This window comes from Micropterus salmoides, unplaced genomic scaffold (assembly GCF_014851395.1).
Source record: "Micropterus salmoides isolate LMB-PRFRI ecotype aquatic unplaced genomic scaffold, ASM1485139v1 Ms_hic_scaffold_3, whole genome shotgun sequence".
Classification (NCBI taxonomy): Eukaryota; Metazoa; Chordata; class Actinopteri; order Centrarchiformes; family Centrarchidae; genus Micropterus; species Micropterus salmoides.
The window spans coordinates 7,202,717-7,219,861 of NW_024042261.1; the positions used below are offsets into that span (position 1 = coordinate 7,202,717).

General features: G+C 39.8%; 1 protein-coding gene across 3 annotated transcripts in view; it reads right to left on the minus strand.

Annotated features, from left to right (window-relative positions):
• sorl1 (sortilin-related receptor, L(DLR class) A repeats containing) overlaps positions 1 to 17,145 on the minus strand; it is a 92,432-nt gene that overhangs the window by 30,698 nt on the left and 44,589 nt on the right. For all 3 annotated transcript variants that reach the window (XM_038692897.1, XM_038692898.1, XM_038692896.1), the window contains exons 7-12: positions 11,471 to 11,572; positions 8,946 to 9,115; positions 7,953 to 8,145; positions 6,735 to 6,852; positions 1,678 to 1,751; positions 163 to 251 (exon numbers count right to left, since the gene is read on the minus strand). In XM_038692897.1, coding sequence (XP_038548825.1) covers positions 163 to 251; positions 1,678 to 1,751; positions 6,735 to 6,852; positions 7,953 to 8,145; positions 8,946 to 9,115; positions 11,471 to 11,572 — 746 coding nt within the window. The remainder of the gene's footprint in view (positions 1 to 162; positions 252 to 1,677; positions 1,752 to 6,734; positions 6,853 to 7,952; positions 8,146 to 8,945; positions 9,116 to 11,470; positions 11,573 to 17,145) is intronic.

Genomic DNA, 17,145 nt, shown 5'->3' on the forward strand with positions numbered 1-17,145 from the left:
TGCTTCACTCCCCAGATTTCCACAAGTTGTTTGGGGATTTCAAATGGAATCCTTGCAGTCACAAGGCAGCCTCTGAGGGTTTTATGTTTGAAACTGTTCTGTTTAGGTAGAGCTCAAGTTTTCCCCCCGGATGAACATTTACAACAGGTCTTTTGGACTTACTTAAGATGGGTGGTGGCGCCTCCTTGTGCAATAGCCATCAGGATCCCACCATGGTCGCCCCATGTGTAGAAATGAGGGCCTGCCAGTGCCTGGACAACAGAGAGCATGTTCAATGAACTACTGGAACATAATGTACATAATAAGCCAGAAAAGGTAATTTAACACTTTGGTAAACACAAGTCATAATTAATTTGAAGGAGGAAGACACCTTAATGACCTTGTCAATGACACCTTTATTTAAACAGGAAGCAGGAGTGGGACAGAACACAGTGATGGTATATTCAAAACTGTAAAGTTCAGTTAAGGAATGAACAGATTGGAGGGTCAAAGGGCAGGTTTATATCAAACATTTGACTGCTTTATTGGTAAAATTGTATGTTCAGACATCACTGAGAGATACAGCTTCACTTAAAGTGTCTTTAAAGTCTTAAGGTTTGCAAAATGTGGGGGAAGCTGCCTGGAACGCACAAATTCAGTACAGTTCAGTACAGCAAAGATCACAACTATTTAAGGATGGTCAACAGAGCAATATGTTGAATCACATCTCTTTAAAGACAGCCTGAAAAGACCAGTCTATGAATCTTTAAGGTTTAAAATTATTTTCATATTAACGATGAGTCGACTACATGTGATGTGAAAGGGGTCGCTCGTAGCAATGAACCCACAGAGAATCTCCTACTGCAGTTCCTCTCCGCTCTAAGGCATAGTTTAGTGTCTTTCGGCTCGGAAAAAACTCGCTATCTGCCAAGCACCAAACAACAGACAAACAAAGTTAGCAACTAGCTAGCAACCATAGTGGAGCATTTAGCAGGTAGGGAGACAGATATTTTTCTCACGAGTTGGTAGAGACTAGAACAGAGATAAAAAGAGAGTGATTGTTAGCTTTGCAGTCCTCATTCCACTCCAAATGAATTCTGATGCTGCTTTGTCTGTCAGGTATGCACATTTAGGCAACGGTTTTCTAGCTCATTCACCACAATAACTTTATAATTTGAAAATGTATCAATATTGTACCCACAAGTGAGCAGCAGAATGAAATCATGACTCATAAGTTATCCTTTGAGACATGGGTTATCATTCACAGAAAACACGGTCTACTCTCCAAATCATATACAGTTTCTCACAAAACACTGAAGAAATGACACTTTGCTACAATATAAAGTAGTGAGTGTACAGCTTGTATAACAGTGTAAATTTGCTGTCCCCTCAAAATAACACATCACACAGCCATTAATGTCTAAACCGCTGGTAACAAAAGTGAGTACACCCCTAAGTTGTCATCCATGAAACATAAAGTTTGAACTGTGTTCATATTGAGCTTTTTCTAGGTGTGTTTTCAAGAGAAAAAAAAGGTCTGTATTTGGAAAAAGAGAGGTCCATATTGCTTACATCCACATACAGGCTGAGATGAAATTCATTGCAACATGCTGAAAACTCTCTTTGATAGACGGACTGCTTTCACTCCATTTTAAAAGCTGTGTTTTTCTTGTCATCTGTGTCAAATTCTGTACTGACCTCCTTCCATCGGGCTCCAGCGCTGCTGGATACATACACATTAGGCTTGTTGGCCAAGTTCCTGCCTACAGATCCTGCAATCAGAGGACAAAAAGACATTTGACACACACACACACACACACACACACACATTACAGGGGTTTTCCCTGAATATTACAGACTTTTTGTGGCCACTGTTTTTGCTTCAGATATGGAAAATATGTAACCCAAGAACTCAAACCATAGCATTCTGTACCTTTTCATGCATGCAGGCTTTGTATGCACTGAGAAACACTTTCCTTTGACAGTAAGTTGTTATTTAGTAAGGCAGATTACCAGGAATGAGCTGCGTGGGCAATTCAAAAAGTAATATAATGAAATCAAACATTCAGAAATGGAAACTGAACTTTTTTTCCATTTGTTTTTCAGAAAACTATTGGGACTAAGAGTCTACAGCCATGCCAGTGGACATGTTAGGCTGCAATGCTCATTGTAAAGCAAACCAAAGTGTAAGATAGATAAAAGACAAGGTCTGAATTTTGGTTTTGAGAGTAAAGGTCTGTGGTAAACTTTGTCAAAAACATTTTGAGCAGGTGTTAAGAGATGTGATTTCAACACCAAAGTTATTACAAATCATCTATGAATGTGTGTACATAATGTACAAATGCAACTAGAAGAGGTTTTGCTGGATACATTTTTTTTGACCCATTTTTTTTTGTGAGCTAGAGGAAAAGTCAGGAGATCAAAGTCAGTAGGATTCATGAATGTCTGTGCTTTTTGTCAGTCTATCCAATACTTCTTGATCTATCTCAGTCTGGACCAAAGTGGTGGACCAAACAAGAGCCACGCCGCTTTAGCATGGCTAAAGAGACTTGACATCTGTATCAACATTGTAGTGCTTTTAATGTCATAAGCCAGTGACATGACGTAAACATAGCTCAAAGAAAATGAGTTATTAGAAGGAGAATTCTGCAAGGCGTTCCGATAAAATAAAATAAATATTTATGTGCTATGTATGACACTATCTAAATGAACTAAAAACATCGAGTCTCGCAATTAATATTGAATTTGATCATATATGGCTCTAGAGATGACAATGTCAGTCAGTCCACTACTTTGGGCCATAATGAAATGTCAACTGGATTGATTAAATGTTTGTACAAACATCCCTGTTCCCCACAGAATAGTCAAATGTCTTCTGTTTATACTTCAATTTCAGTCAAAACTACCAACATTCCCCTGACCCTCTGCTGTACTATGTGTATATAACTAATCAGCACATGTTTGCATGCAAACTGCTCAGAACAGAACTCTCTTTCTTACAGCTGCGGCCTGAGTGCCTGCCTAAGATCCCTGCAAACCAGTTCATTTAGCCAGCGGCTACGACACAAAGTCTGCTAGCTAATTCACATGCTAACAGAAGCAACAAAGTAGCTGAATGCCAAGGGGCTTACTGAGGGACCAGGTCCTCAATCTCAATCGGAACACGACAAAGCGAAAGAGTACGAAGGATGTGGTTCCGATTGTTCCTCGCCTGGCCAATCCACAGTGGGCCTGCTAACAACCAGCATGCCAACGCAACTTTTCTTCTTTAACGTAATGCTATGCTCCACACAGACACACAGTCTTTGCACACTAACTAACTCCTTTTAACTTGGCACTGTTATCTGACACAGATCACACACATACAGTCCTGATTCGGCCCCGAACAACCATGTACGCTGAGAAACAACTTGAAGCTCCCTCACTGTGCTTTCTTTGTCAGCAACATGTGTGTCAATGCTCATGCAGGCTCAACACAGGGCAGGCGCACAATCTTTCTTTCTTCCTAGTGTTTATCTTTTAAAGAAATGCTTGTGGATGTACAGTACATGCTGGTTTATTTAATGTTGCATGAATGAAAAGAGTAAATATAATTCCAACCTCTTCTATGTAGAATTCAAAATCCTTCAATCTACTAGCTATGGGTGGTAATTTTGGTATAGTTATAAATTTATCTATTAATTAGAGTTTGGAATTGATTATTTATTATATTTTGATGTAACCAGATTATGTGGCCACTGTTATGGGCATCTATTTTCACCGTCACGAGTGGTTGAAAAAGACTAGAAAGGCGCTATACTAATACGGAGCATTTACATTTAGTTATTTTTAGTTATAATATTATATTATAACTATTATTATTTAATATAAGTATTGATGTCATTTAAACTCTAATTCCCAACACTGACCCCGGTAAATATCACACACACACAAAACACACATCCATCTGCAATATGAATCCTTCCATCCATCCATCAACAACAATGGAATTTATGGACCGGATGATTAATACCAGCAGTGTCTCCCTTTGACACATAAGAAGACAGACACCTGCTTACATCTGCCGACATCGATCCTGTTAATCCAATCTCATTTCAGGGTGAATAACTTCAAGAAGCGCAGATTAAAATGGGAGTAACATGGCTGCTGTGTCTCTTTTGAGGACTGTAATAATGCCTCTGAAATGAATTACACTCTCTCTCCGTGTAAAACGGGCTAATGACTCTCATTAAATATCATCACACAAGGAGCCAGGGACTTGAGGCAATAAATGAATGTTCCAAAGAAGACTATCCGTCATTGTGCAGATTTGAAACAGGAAAGCACAAATATGCTATCTTTGCATTTGTGTGTTTACATGGAGTTCTGTGAGCATCACCATTTAAAGAGTAACACCAGGATGAAAAGCAGCATCTGGCTGCCCTCTCTGCTTGAAAGTTTCAGGCCTGTTTTCAGCATCACTGAAAGGTTTGGTTGGGCGTGCTCTGTTGCCCACCTGTACTTCAACTCCGCTGGGTGAAAAGTTAAACCGCTAAATGCCAAGCAAAGACAAGACTTAGCAAACTGTACAACTTTGAATAATAGCCCGGGCTTTTATTTGCTAAAAATCACTGAATTGACCCTGCCTGTATTTGGGACAGGCGTCCATATGGGACAGACCTTTAATTCCTTTTGCACAAAACTGAACCTACTATGAAACAGTTTATTTATTTCAATCAGAATAATAAACACAATTTAAAAAAATGTATCAAATAATATCAAATACACATCATTCATTTGATCTAGCTCCGACAGACGGCTTATGCACTTTTATTCTGAAGTAACATCAAAACAACAACAGGGTGCAGGATGAGAGAAGTTAGCAGACAGGATGAGAGAAGTTAGCAGACAGGATGAGAGAAGTTAGCAGACAGAGAGCGATGGACTTCACATGACAGGATTCACAACTTGGATTCATTTTTCTGAAAAGCTGTTTTGATTCTTTTGATGGGTGGACCCTTACAGACTAAAGGAATATATTAAATAATCAAGGAACAACACATTCAGACTTAACGAGAGCTTCAAAGTTAACGTGAGTCAGAACTTTTTCCCCCTTTTCCTCTCTTGTATCAGGCAGATTACACTGGTAAATTCAGAAGAATTAGACTTTGGGGCTCGTTGTTTTCCTTAAATGAACTGAACTATTGAATTGTGGAGAATCTAACTGATCTAACGATGTGTAGCATGTTCATACTGACGTATTGATCATACGTTCAAAAATTAATATTTGTATTAATGATCTAAGCAGCTTAGAAGCAGCTAAAGCGGGCGGCCCCGCGGGGTTTAAGAGGTGTTATGCATCCAAAGAACTTCTATAAAACCAGACCAGGCCAGTAAAGGAGGCAGGCGGCTGTGTGGGACTCGGCTATTAATTGAAGTTTTATATGAATATATTGACAATATATTGATCAAATCACCTCATCTGTCCTGGACATCCTCTCAACAACAACAAGGAGTGTATGCAGAAGTACATGGGATTTATTTGTATGTGGTATCGAATTGGTATCGAGAATTTCACTGGTATTGGTATCGACCACTTATATTGTGGTATCATGACATCCCTAATCTCAATAAATTAAATCTTTTGGATCCCAGCAAGCAAACAGAAAAAAGTACTCACTTTCAATACAAAAGTTGGCCTACAACAATAAAACTAAGTGACACATCCCGTGTCCCAAGCAGCACACCAAGGTGTATGTGTGTCACGTGAGAGACACATATCACCTTGACAAGAACTATCGTTGTTGTGTATGTATGTGAACATGTCTGTGCAGTTTGTGTATGTATATGCTTGCTTGTATTCATGAGTGTGTTTGACCTGTCGAGTGTCCGCTGGGTGCTGCAGCAGTAATTAGCCCATCTGTTTGAGAGCGATAACGAAGCAAATGGCACTGGCGATTGCCGGTCCTCCCTCCTCTTCTCTGCCTTACACTCTCTCTTTGTGCCCATTATCTAATAAGAATTTAATTAGAGGGACTGGCTGGATGCAGGGGAAGCAGTCTCCTAGAGTCCGGAGAGTCTCAACAAATCAATGCTTTCCACCAGCTGTGAAGAGGCCAAGAGGCTGCAAACTGTAGGCTGGAACTCTGCTTCAGCAGCAGAGCAGAAAAACTCATCCCACTTCATGCGGATGAATTCATCCGTCTGGTGCTTGTGACTTTTTATTAAGAGGTTTGAAGAGGGACAACAAACTTCAAAACACTGACACACTAAACAAGAAGTCTCTAGCACCTTCTCTGCAGGCTGCAAGCGTATTTCCTGTGTTTTGGGTAATACAGGAAGTGGACACTTGTTGGTTTATATTGCTTGTTTCCTGTGTAGGCTGAACTTTTGTGTTATCAGAACAAGAGGAAGTTGCTGAAATATACCACAAGCTTGCCTGGCTCCAGCTCCGTCAGTGAGAGCATCGTCCAACAGGAGGCACCTAAAGTGTCTTGACAAAGACATACTCATACATCCACTCTTTTCATAAGTTTTTTTTCTGTCCGTCACACAGACTGCAGAGATTTCTAGTAGTATTCGAGTAGTGTAAGAATGACCTTTCACTGCTTCAGGATGGGTTAAAAATGCGATTACAGGTTAAAACTTTTAAAGGCCCAATTTGTGATTGTGTCAGATGTGTGAAGTGTTAGTTTGGTGCTCATCTCCTTGACAACTCGATTTTTCAGGATTTTGAGTTTCTAAAAATATACCACGGGTGTTGCTTGTTGTCCCACCTGTGGCCATGATGAGTCCTGGTGCAGAGTCCTTGGATAAAATGGGCATCCTCCTCAGCTGGATGTTGAACAGCTGGCTCCAGCGCTGGGCCAGGTGGAGAGAGCAACCTTTACTGAGCTGAAGGGGAGAGGAAAGTCAGACGAGGTTGTTTAATTGGTTTCAGATTTCTTCCTTCTGCTCTACACCCCCAGAGTGTTGGGTCAACTACTAGACAAAGAATGTAAGTAGTAGAAAAACAAATAAGGTTAGAAATGTTGGTTTTCCAATATGTTGGGTTGATTTTGGAAGTCTGTACAGTTCAACTTTTAAGCACCTCCAGTTTAATAAAGATTTGACCCTACCAGCAGGAGTCAGGCTGTAAAACTTGCAATAAAACCTGTGACATTCGGCTTTAAAAAGACTTATCCGTATCAAAACACCTCCAATGGGAAAATCTTCGGCACTACAATGTAGTGACTTAGTTGTGATATTGATTAAATAATACATATGGGCACAACCTATTTACTGCCAGCAGCTTAAATACAAGTATTAGAGAAGCTTTTTTCATTTATTTCATTTAACTATTAATCAATACTGGTCCAATGGATAACAAATCCCATGGTTTGGATTATCTCACGGTTTTGAGTTAAAGATCGGATTATCTCTGCAGAAAAAGAAAAAGAAACATTTTAAAACGCAACTCTGCATCGTGATTTACGGAGTTATTACTTTAAAAAGTAAGGCAGATGTTTTCACACTATAATGGTTAAACTTTGCAAAGAATCCACAGATTACCTGCGTGCCGTACCGTGGGGGAAGGTTCAATACGGATCATGGATCAACTACGATCCATTACACCAATATTAATCCATTATCAGAATTTTTGCCAATTCATTTTCTTTCAACCAATCAGTTAATGACTTCAGCACTAGTGTAGATGCAGTAAAGGAACCATAGTTTTGGTCACAAAAACAAAAACACATCTGCAAAACCAAACCACATTCTTCTCTACAGCCAGTTGTTTGGAAGCAGAGGTCATGTACTCTCTGTGGTGGCACAGCCGGGTGAAAACACCTGCACCTGTGCAAAACACTGTGCTACAGATAAAAGCTCACAAGGCGATCATATAACACATTTTATCATATCAACCATAATAATAACTGATGACAACAAGGAACCAATTTCTGATGTCGGAAGAAAAATCTAAAATCATGAAAGACGTGGGTTTTGTTGTGTACCTGGCAGTCCACCGTTCCTCCCAGGCTGTCGGCAGCAGGTGGCTGAAGCAGCTCCCATGTCCCTCCCTTGTCGAAAGTAATGACTGATCGCATGTTGTCCTCGCTGACCGAGCCGTTGATGAGCGTGGCGATGAAGACTCCTCGCAGCCCCTCCACTCGGTGCAGGTCTGCAAACGGCTCATTGGCAAAGTATCTGGATTAAGGAAATTTAGGAAAAAATCTTTGAGTTTCATTAAAACACCATTTACTTTTAGAATAGGGATGTAATGTGTGGCTAAGAAAACATTTTGCTGATTCATTTCTTTGCTGCTTTCCCTGTAACATGGTGGCCAAACACGGGTAAACTAAATGCATCAGCATTTTAAAATTACAGCTATGAGAGTCATCTTTTCACACAGCAGAGAGAGGTAAACAGGAAGCTTGAACTTCATTACCCAGAAATGATGCAAGAAAACTGCACGCACGCGTGCAGCATCACTGGCAGGTGAACACCTGAGTCAACACAGTGGCTGCTTCCGTCAAACAACACAGGATCTTTGTGATGTGATTAACGAGAAGGCGGAGCAGGGAAACAACAACCGCGGAGCTCAGAGGTCAGACAGAGCTGTGGCGTCAGATCAGTAGATTGTCTTTTATTAGATAAAGGCGCATTAGTCGTCTGTGTTTGCAGAGCCTTTGGATGATCAGTGTTCTCGGGCATCTGTAATGGAAACTAGAGGTCTTCCAGTCAGTTCCTGAGGTTACTGGGGGAACGACTGCACGACTACTGCAAGACTTCCCGTTGACATGACCAGGCATTCAGTACAGTTGTATAGTGAAGGAGGCGGGCCTTCTAGTAATGCGCTGTAAGCTAGTAAATTAGCATAACTTTTGGCCTGGTTACTGACACATTCTACCTTTTACATTAATTTGCATGAAACTGGACTCGTTTGCATGACATCAAGACTAGCCAGCTAGACGTGACCGATGACATGAGATGTGTGCGTGCATTACCTGATCAGTGTGTTGCTGCCGGAGCCCTCAGGACTGTAGTACAGAACATTCTCCAGTGACAGAGAGAAGGACAGGCCCTGTGTGTCTGAGATGTAGAGGTGTGTGACATTGTTCTGGTGGTTCACACACACAAACACTTGGTCCTCTGACGCATCTGCTATGTAGTACTCCTGTTAGGAAAAGGGGGAAAGAGATGAGGTCATCCTTACTTCACTGACCTACTGTCTGATTAGACTGAGGGTGCAACGCATGGTTGGACACAATGTGAGAAGATTGGATATAATGGTGGAAACATGGACGTGTATACTGTGTAGTGTAGGTGGTTCTTCCAGCAAAAGCAGGATGTCGATTGTGTCACATATTTTTAGAAATGGGAACCACACTGTTCATATGCAGTTTTTCTTATTTAAAGTAATCCAGAGAGAGGAGTGAAGAAGAGCTGGGGATGTGACGGCTGATCTCTGACAAATTTATACATATGTTATTACTTTATATTTATTTTGGAGACCATAATTTTGGAGCACCACCACCAACACCTCTCGAGTGTGAAGGCATTCTTGACCTTGGTCAGTGTTTCCGCTGGTAATAGAACACCGCCGCAGCTACAACAAGATTTTTTTTTTTAAATCACAAAAACAAAACATTTGCGACCAATCATCTTAGCCCTCAATACACATGCGATTGTTGTTGCTGCGCAAGACATTTGTTCATTTTACCTGCAAAGCCCGGAAGCTTACACTGCAAAAGCCAATCAGTTCATCTTAACTAAGAAGAGGTTTTAGGTTGCGAATGTGTTAATACTAGGGGTGTGACAAGATCTCGTGGCATGAGATCTATCGAGATTAAACTGCGACAAGATTTCTCGTCAGGTAAAAAGCTGTCGAGACTCACGCAATTGACATTTTTCACACACTGTCAAGCCACACATTGTGAAGTGAAATACAAAACTAATAAGACTCGTGGAGCTAATCCACTCCGCCCAGCTGATAGTAATCACCCGCACCGCTCGCGCTGAGTCCAGACAGCTGTGAAGAGTGTTAAGCTTAGCTGGCAGAGTTTTGCAACATAAAACATCTAAAAAGAGAAGCACAGCCTAGTGTGTGGATTTGTGGTGATATTTCTGCCTGATCAAAAAGTGTTTCAGTTACTTTCGATTTCACATGCAACATGCAGTCTCAAACTGCGTCGGTCAAAAGGTCTGAAGGGGATAACGTTACTTGCAGCGGATTATTAAGGTAATGCACAGAAGAGTAAATGGCAGGTAGACGTTATTCTCTTAATATTCTGACTTTTTTCTGGACATGTCAGAGAGATGTGAGAGATTCTGAATGTGCTGAAAGTTTTAACCATGAGCGGAAAACCTGCTGAAACACAAGAGCTAATAAAGTCCAGGAGTTTAAAACTAAATTAAAATTAAATTATTTATCGTTATGGTGAAAAGGTGCCACAGACATTTAAACATTTAAAGAGGTTACTTCCCCAAACAAACACACAAAGAGGAGGGAAGACTAAATCATGACTCAGCAGGGATGATATTACATGAGAAAAGTTGATCTACAAGAGAAACAGATCTGAAAACAACACAGAATGCCTGATTTATATTCTGAATGATTAGGTTATAGATTTTGAATAGTCACCCGCCACTTGAACTTTGTGTTTCTCTTTACATCAAAAAAAATCAAAACGAAGGCAGGAAATTAAGTGTTTAATGCTCAAAATTGTCGCATAATTCAACATTAAAAATTTCTTAAAAATAGTTTTAAAATCTCGTCTCGTCTCGTCTCGTCTCGATCTCGTTACCCCAATCTCGAATCTCGTCTCGTGGGTTAAGTGTCTCATCACACTGCCAGGTAATACCAACGCTGATGTTGCTAACTTTACTGTTCCCTTCACTCCAGTAAGCGGACAATGATGCTAAGATCCGATGAGGCCATGAACTAATTTATAATTAAATTCATTGGCAACTAATTTTATCATTGATTTTTGTTGACGATGTCGATTATTTGATGCACCCCTACTCATAAACGTGAATTTCCTCCTGAACTGGACACATTCTTCAGGCTGAAATCAGCAATTTAGGAGGAGAGTTCGGAGAGTCTGGTAAATCTGACCCGGGGCACTCGTAGGAGCAAACCTCAAAGAAAAAAAGTAAGAGAGGTTTAGAATGAGAGCACGAAAGTGTTCTTACATAAGGCCAAATGCTTTTTTTAAATATTCTCTGAGAAACACTATGAACAATTTTATGGGCAGGTTTGCCAATTCATTTGGCCAAAGTCCTGGATGATGTTGCAGACCTGTCTTGCTGTTGTAGACTGCAGCGTACTCGCTCAGCACTGGACCAATTTTAAAAAAATGTTGTCTCAATTAGTCAGACAGATTAGACACACGTACTTAACAGTTTTCGATACTACAGACACCTCTCAGCCTGTACCAAAGAAAGTAACAAATCATTCAGTTTACTGATTAGGCTTTCATAAATTTTTCATTTGTGAATTATTGGTGCTATATATGTAAAAGAGACTCACTGTGATTGGATGCCGGGTCATAAACTGGGCAGCTTTCATTGGCTGGCGGTTGTAGGAGACCCAGAGCTGAACAGATGAAGCTTCATGTCTGCCAAACAGTTTCTGGAGAGGCAGAGGACACAGGCACAGAGAGAACACAGTTCATTCAAGTACTCATCATTTACATCAAACCATTGAACATTTCAGAGGCTGCCAATCTACTAACATGCTGTGAATGTTTGTTTCGCAGCAGCATCAACTTGGAACTGACATACAGGCTTCATCTATCACTGAAAAATGCTTACTATGATTTACCAGAAATCTGGATGATCAAAACCCTTCAAAACAATTGTGAAATGCTTTTTGCTTAAGCATCTCATGCCATTTTGTTCATTGTTGGTTGAACCGGAGAGGTTCTCTAAAGTCCTGACTTACAGAGGACACTGCTGTCACATGTGGAGTAAAGCTGGACACTGGTCAGGACAGCGCTGTCCCCAGAGCAGTGAGGTTGTGGATAACGATAAGAGACGTTGGTTATCTGGACTGTCCTGACGATGTTTTTCTGTCTTAATGTCCCAGTACTGCAGAGCTCGACAGCCGAGTCAGAAAAAATTAAATGTCCAGACTTAAAAAGACTCCCAGTGGGGTATAAAGATCTGTGTGTGTGTGAGTGTGTGTGTGAGAAAGTGAGTGAGTGAGTGAGTGAGTGAGTCTTACATTGGTATTACAAATACATTAGGAAGCTGGGTGTGTGTGTGTGGGTGTGTGTGCGCGCCAGTGCCTGAGAGAAAACGAGTGAAGGAGAAACATTGGGAGAGACATCTTCAGTTCAGAGTCCTGGGAATATATTTTTGGATAAGTGACTCAGATTTTATTTTGAACCATGACAAATCAACTACAAACCATACACAGTATTGAGAGTGATGCATACACTGGATAAATGAGTTTATTCTGTTTCTAAATTATATGTGGTTCCAAGAACTTAAGCATATGCAAAATTGTTGCCCATTCAATCTCAATATTCTGTATCAAAAGTTTACAGTTTCTTAAAAACTACTAGTCTCGTTTTCAAACTGCAAAATTAACCATTTAAGGAGTCGTTTAGTCTCATATTCAGCCACCACATTTTTTTATTTATTTAACAAGACAGAATTCTGTCATTGAAGTGAGATCTTGTAACAGGAGTTATATGAAATTGAATGTATGGATATGATTCATCTAATACGGCAAATGTATCAATAAAATGAAACAGGTTGATATTATCTCTTTGTACTAGCTGATATTATCTCATACCGTTGGCAGACTTGTCGATGTTTTTTCAATGTTGACTTCACTGATTTTATACATCAAGATCATTATCCAAGTCATGGATAAGACTACTCAGCTGTGAAAACAGCTGTATAATGTCTTCTGTGGCTCAGGAGGACACTTTGTCAAGTCTGAGATAATGACCCTGGTGATGTCATAATTATGTCATCAGGGTTATTTGGGCTCAGTAACTACCAAGCGGGAAGCTTCCAGTCAGGAAACTGAACGAAGTCCCTTAAACCTGTATTCTATCGGCCAGCAGGGGGCGACTCCTCTGGTTGCAAAAAGAAGTCCGGCTCCATTAGAAATAATGGTAAAATGTTGCTACTTCTCAGCTGATTTATTACCTCAGTAAACACTTTCCTAGTGAGTTTATGGTCTCAATCACTAGTTTCAATTCTTCTTCAACACAGCATGATGTTCATTTGGTAAATTATGTTCCTATATAGAGGAAAATAGACCATAAAGCAGAGTATGCTTTAGGGCGGGATTATCTATGATTGCCAAATCGTTACCATGGCGACCTGTCAATCAGGCTAGAGTGACTCGTACCCACGGCACTGTGTTAATTTAACCAGCGCCATTGAAAAAGCTTATTAGGAGTTGGCTGTTCACTTTCTCTGGTGAGTACATTTAGTTTTAAGCCATCAGCAAGTTATCAGCCTATGTGCGAGATAACATACAGTGCAGTGAAATCCAGTGGAAAACCCCAATTCATTTAGAATGTGTTGGGTTAAATCTATCTCTTGCACCTCAGATGTCTTTGACATTAATTGTAGCACCCAAATTGACCTAATCTTCACCAACCATCTTGAACGGATCACAAAAATGTAGAATATGTTAACTGGTCTCTCAGATCATAACATGGTGCTGATAACAAGAAAATTAAACAGAAAGCGATTTTCAGCCTATTCCGGAAAAAAGGAGTTCATTGGCATTCCAAGGAGCAAACAGCAATAAGAAATATGAACTGGTACACTACTATTGGACTGGAAATAATTAGTGAGAAATTCACTGAATGCTTACAAACAAAAATTAATGAATTTGCAGTGACAATTAAACACAAAAACAGAAAGTGTTCTTTTCCCTGGCTCAGTGATAATATCAAACAATTAATGAAAGACAGAGACAATGCCCTTAAAAAAGCCAATAGGTCAAAACTATTTTGTGACAGACAAATATTTGCTTCGTTATGGAATAAAGTGACAAGACAACTACAAAAAGCAAAGGCAGACTTTTTTATCACAATTATTAAAAACTGTCATGGAAACTCAAAAGCTATTTGGGAACAAATCAATAAACTAACAGGTAAAACTTCTTCCAGTAATAATTCAATCCAGCTAAAGAACAATGGCATGCTTTTGCAGGATCCATCTGCTGTGGCACAGACACTAAACGAGTATTTTGTTGATTCTGTTGAGACCATAGCCAAAAGTTTCCCTGTGAAATATAACAATCTACCTGTCATTAGTTTTGGTAATTGAGCCGCCACTATATCCAAAATCTGTATTCATATCCGATGTGGAAAAGGCAATTACACAGCTTAAGTCTTCAAGAGCAAAAGACATGTATGGGATGGACACACTCATGCTAAAACAAATATGTCAGTCCATTATGGGTCCACTAACACATATCATTAATTTGTCACTAGATCAAGGGAAATTTCCTGAGCCATGGAAACTTGCTAGTGTCATTCCCATATTTAAAGGTGGTAACTCCCTTCTTACATCTAATTACCGACCTATTAGCATTTTGCCAACAGTATCTAAACTTTGTGAAAAACTGGTTGCTAAACAAATCACCAATCATCTTAATTGCAGTTCTTTTCCTTTGCACTCAATGCAGTTTGGATTTAGGGCTAATCATTCTACAGAGACAGCAACACGTTATTTTCTGGAAAAGGTTAATTCAAAATGGACAAAGGAGGGATAGTGGGAACAATCTTTTTAGACCTTCGTAAAGCATTCGATACAGTTAACCATTCAGTTTTACTGCACAAACTTCATGCATTTAATTTTTCCTCCAAATTCATTAGCCTCATCAATTCATACCTTTCATCTCGTTCACAAAGTGTAAGAATTGACCAATATAATTCTGCCCCCTTACTATTATTAACTGGTGTTCCACAGGGTTCAATTATAGGTCCAATTCTTTTCAGTTTATACATTAACGATTTACCATCTGTGTGTAAGAACTGTGACACTTTGATGTATGCAGATAACACAGTTATCTTGGACCATGGAAAATCTACAGAGGAAGTTGCCTCAAAACTAACAAAGGCCATGTCACTGATCTCAACCTGGCTTGAGCAATCCTGTCTGAAATTAAACATATCCAAAACTGTTACCATGTTCTTTTCAAATAATTTATATTTTCAATATAAATATAAAACCCGAAATTTTAATATCTGGAGAAAGATTACAGGTTGTCACAGAATACAAATATTAAGGATTACATATAGACTCAAACCTCAATTTCAAAACTCACATCAAAATAGTTAGTAATAGGATTAAGTTCAGTCTAGAAAATTTCAGATTCATCAGAGATTTCCTTTCAGCTGAAGCTGCTAAATCATATTTCTTTTCCATGATTTTATCCCACATAACATATTAAGCTGGTCCAATACTCACTCTACAACTATAAAACCATTAGAAACATCATACAAACAAGCGTTAAAAATACTGGATAAAAAAACCATACCATTACCACCATTGTAGTATTCTGAGGAAATATCAGTTACTTACCTGGGACAATCTCATTAAATTCAAAAGCATCTGTTTAATTTATAAAATCAGACATGGTTTAGCACCTCCTCCACTATGTGATTTTATACATTTTAGATCCAGTGAGGTCAGAGTAACTAGAGGGGCAGTGAGGGAAGACTGCATTATCCCCCGGAGAAAAACAGCTTTTGGTCAGGCTGTCTTCTCCGTAAGAGCAGCAATGGAACACAGTGCCTGAAACCATCAGAGAGTCTCTGTCATTCTTCTCATTCAAAAAGAATGCAAAAAAAATGGCTTGTAGAGAGCCAAACTTGTGGGCACTAATGCTTTCTATGAGCATTTAAATATTATATAATTATTTTACATGAATTGTATTTCTTAACCATAATGTTTTGTATGTAATTTTATCTTGTGATTTTATACCCGTGATTATTTTTAAGGCTGCCTTTTTTACACCTGGCTGGGGGACTACCGATGAAAATGACTACTTTTTAGCTAACTCGGGTACATTTACATTGTTTTAATGTTGATTAATGTACAATGTCCCCTTTCAAAGAAAGAAAGAAAGAAAGACCCTGTTAAAATGACAGTTAACGTGAATTACAGATGCACCTAGCTAAGCAAGCTAGCTAGCTCCACACACGGCCGTTAACTCCACCGTCTCGTCCAAATACGGTCACGTCTGCTACCGCTGGTTGCAAAACCTCAACATGGCGGTGGCCTATCGGCCAAATTTGAGGCTTCAAAACGGCAGTCCACAAACCAACAGGTGACGTCACGATGACTACATCCACTTTTTATATACAGTCTATGCTAGGTACACAAAACAGAACTGTTTTACAAACTGGGGCTGTGGCGTTTTAATACATGGGTGTTTTACCAGGACGGGACAATCTAATGAAAGATGCTACTGGTATTGGCATCAAGGGAAATATAGGATTTAGTGTTCTTTGGGGAGGGCTGCAGAGTCCGTCAATTTCTGTAACGTTTCAAAACAGACAACCACACCCACTTTAAGCAGCGATTGGTCAGGTGTGTGGAAGTGGGAAAGGATTGAAACTTCTCTTCACATAACTTCTGTCATTTCTGGAGTGTCCAACACCATAACGGTCTACATGGACAAACTTTCTGAAAAAATTACCCCCCTTTAAATGATTACCATCACTCATCCCACTCTGTAACAGAAGCCTTTTAACCCCGCCTTTGAATATAGCCACCTGGACACTTTGGTCGGGTGACACCTCGTACGAACCAGTTTGCTTCAAGCATAGTCAGGATATCTCAGTGTCTGCTGTTTTGATATTGGCCTTCTTTCTGTGTCTTCCGAGTCCCCCAACTTTATTGAAGTGCAGTAGTAAATCACTGGAGTGGCCCTTTAAACATAAAAGGTGCCACAGAATGGAAAACTGTATTTACCTTGGCACAGTTGAATAAAAGGACTTCAGTACATGGAACTGACATACCGTGAGCGTCAGTCACTATTGTTTTCTCGTTCATATTATCACAGCCCGGCTCAAATGGAGGACAAAGAGGAGATGGGATGTCACCATACGTAAATCTTGCTCATGCAAAAGACCCCGGAAAAACGGGCAAATGCCAACAAGCGCTAGATGTGATGTAACGCCTGGGATCATCAATATGCACGCCCCCAAAATTTACATATAA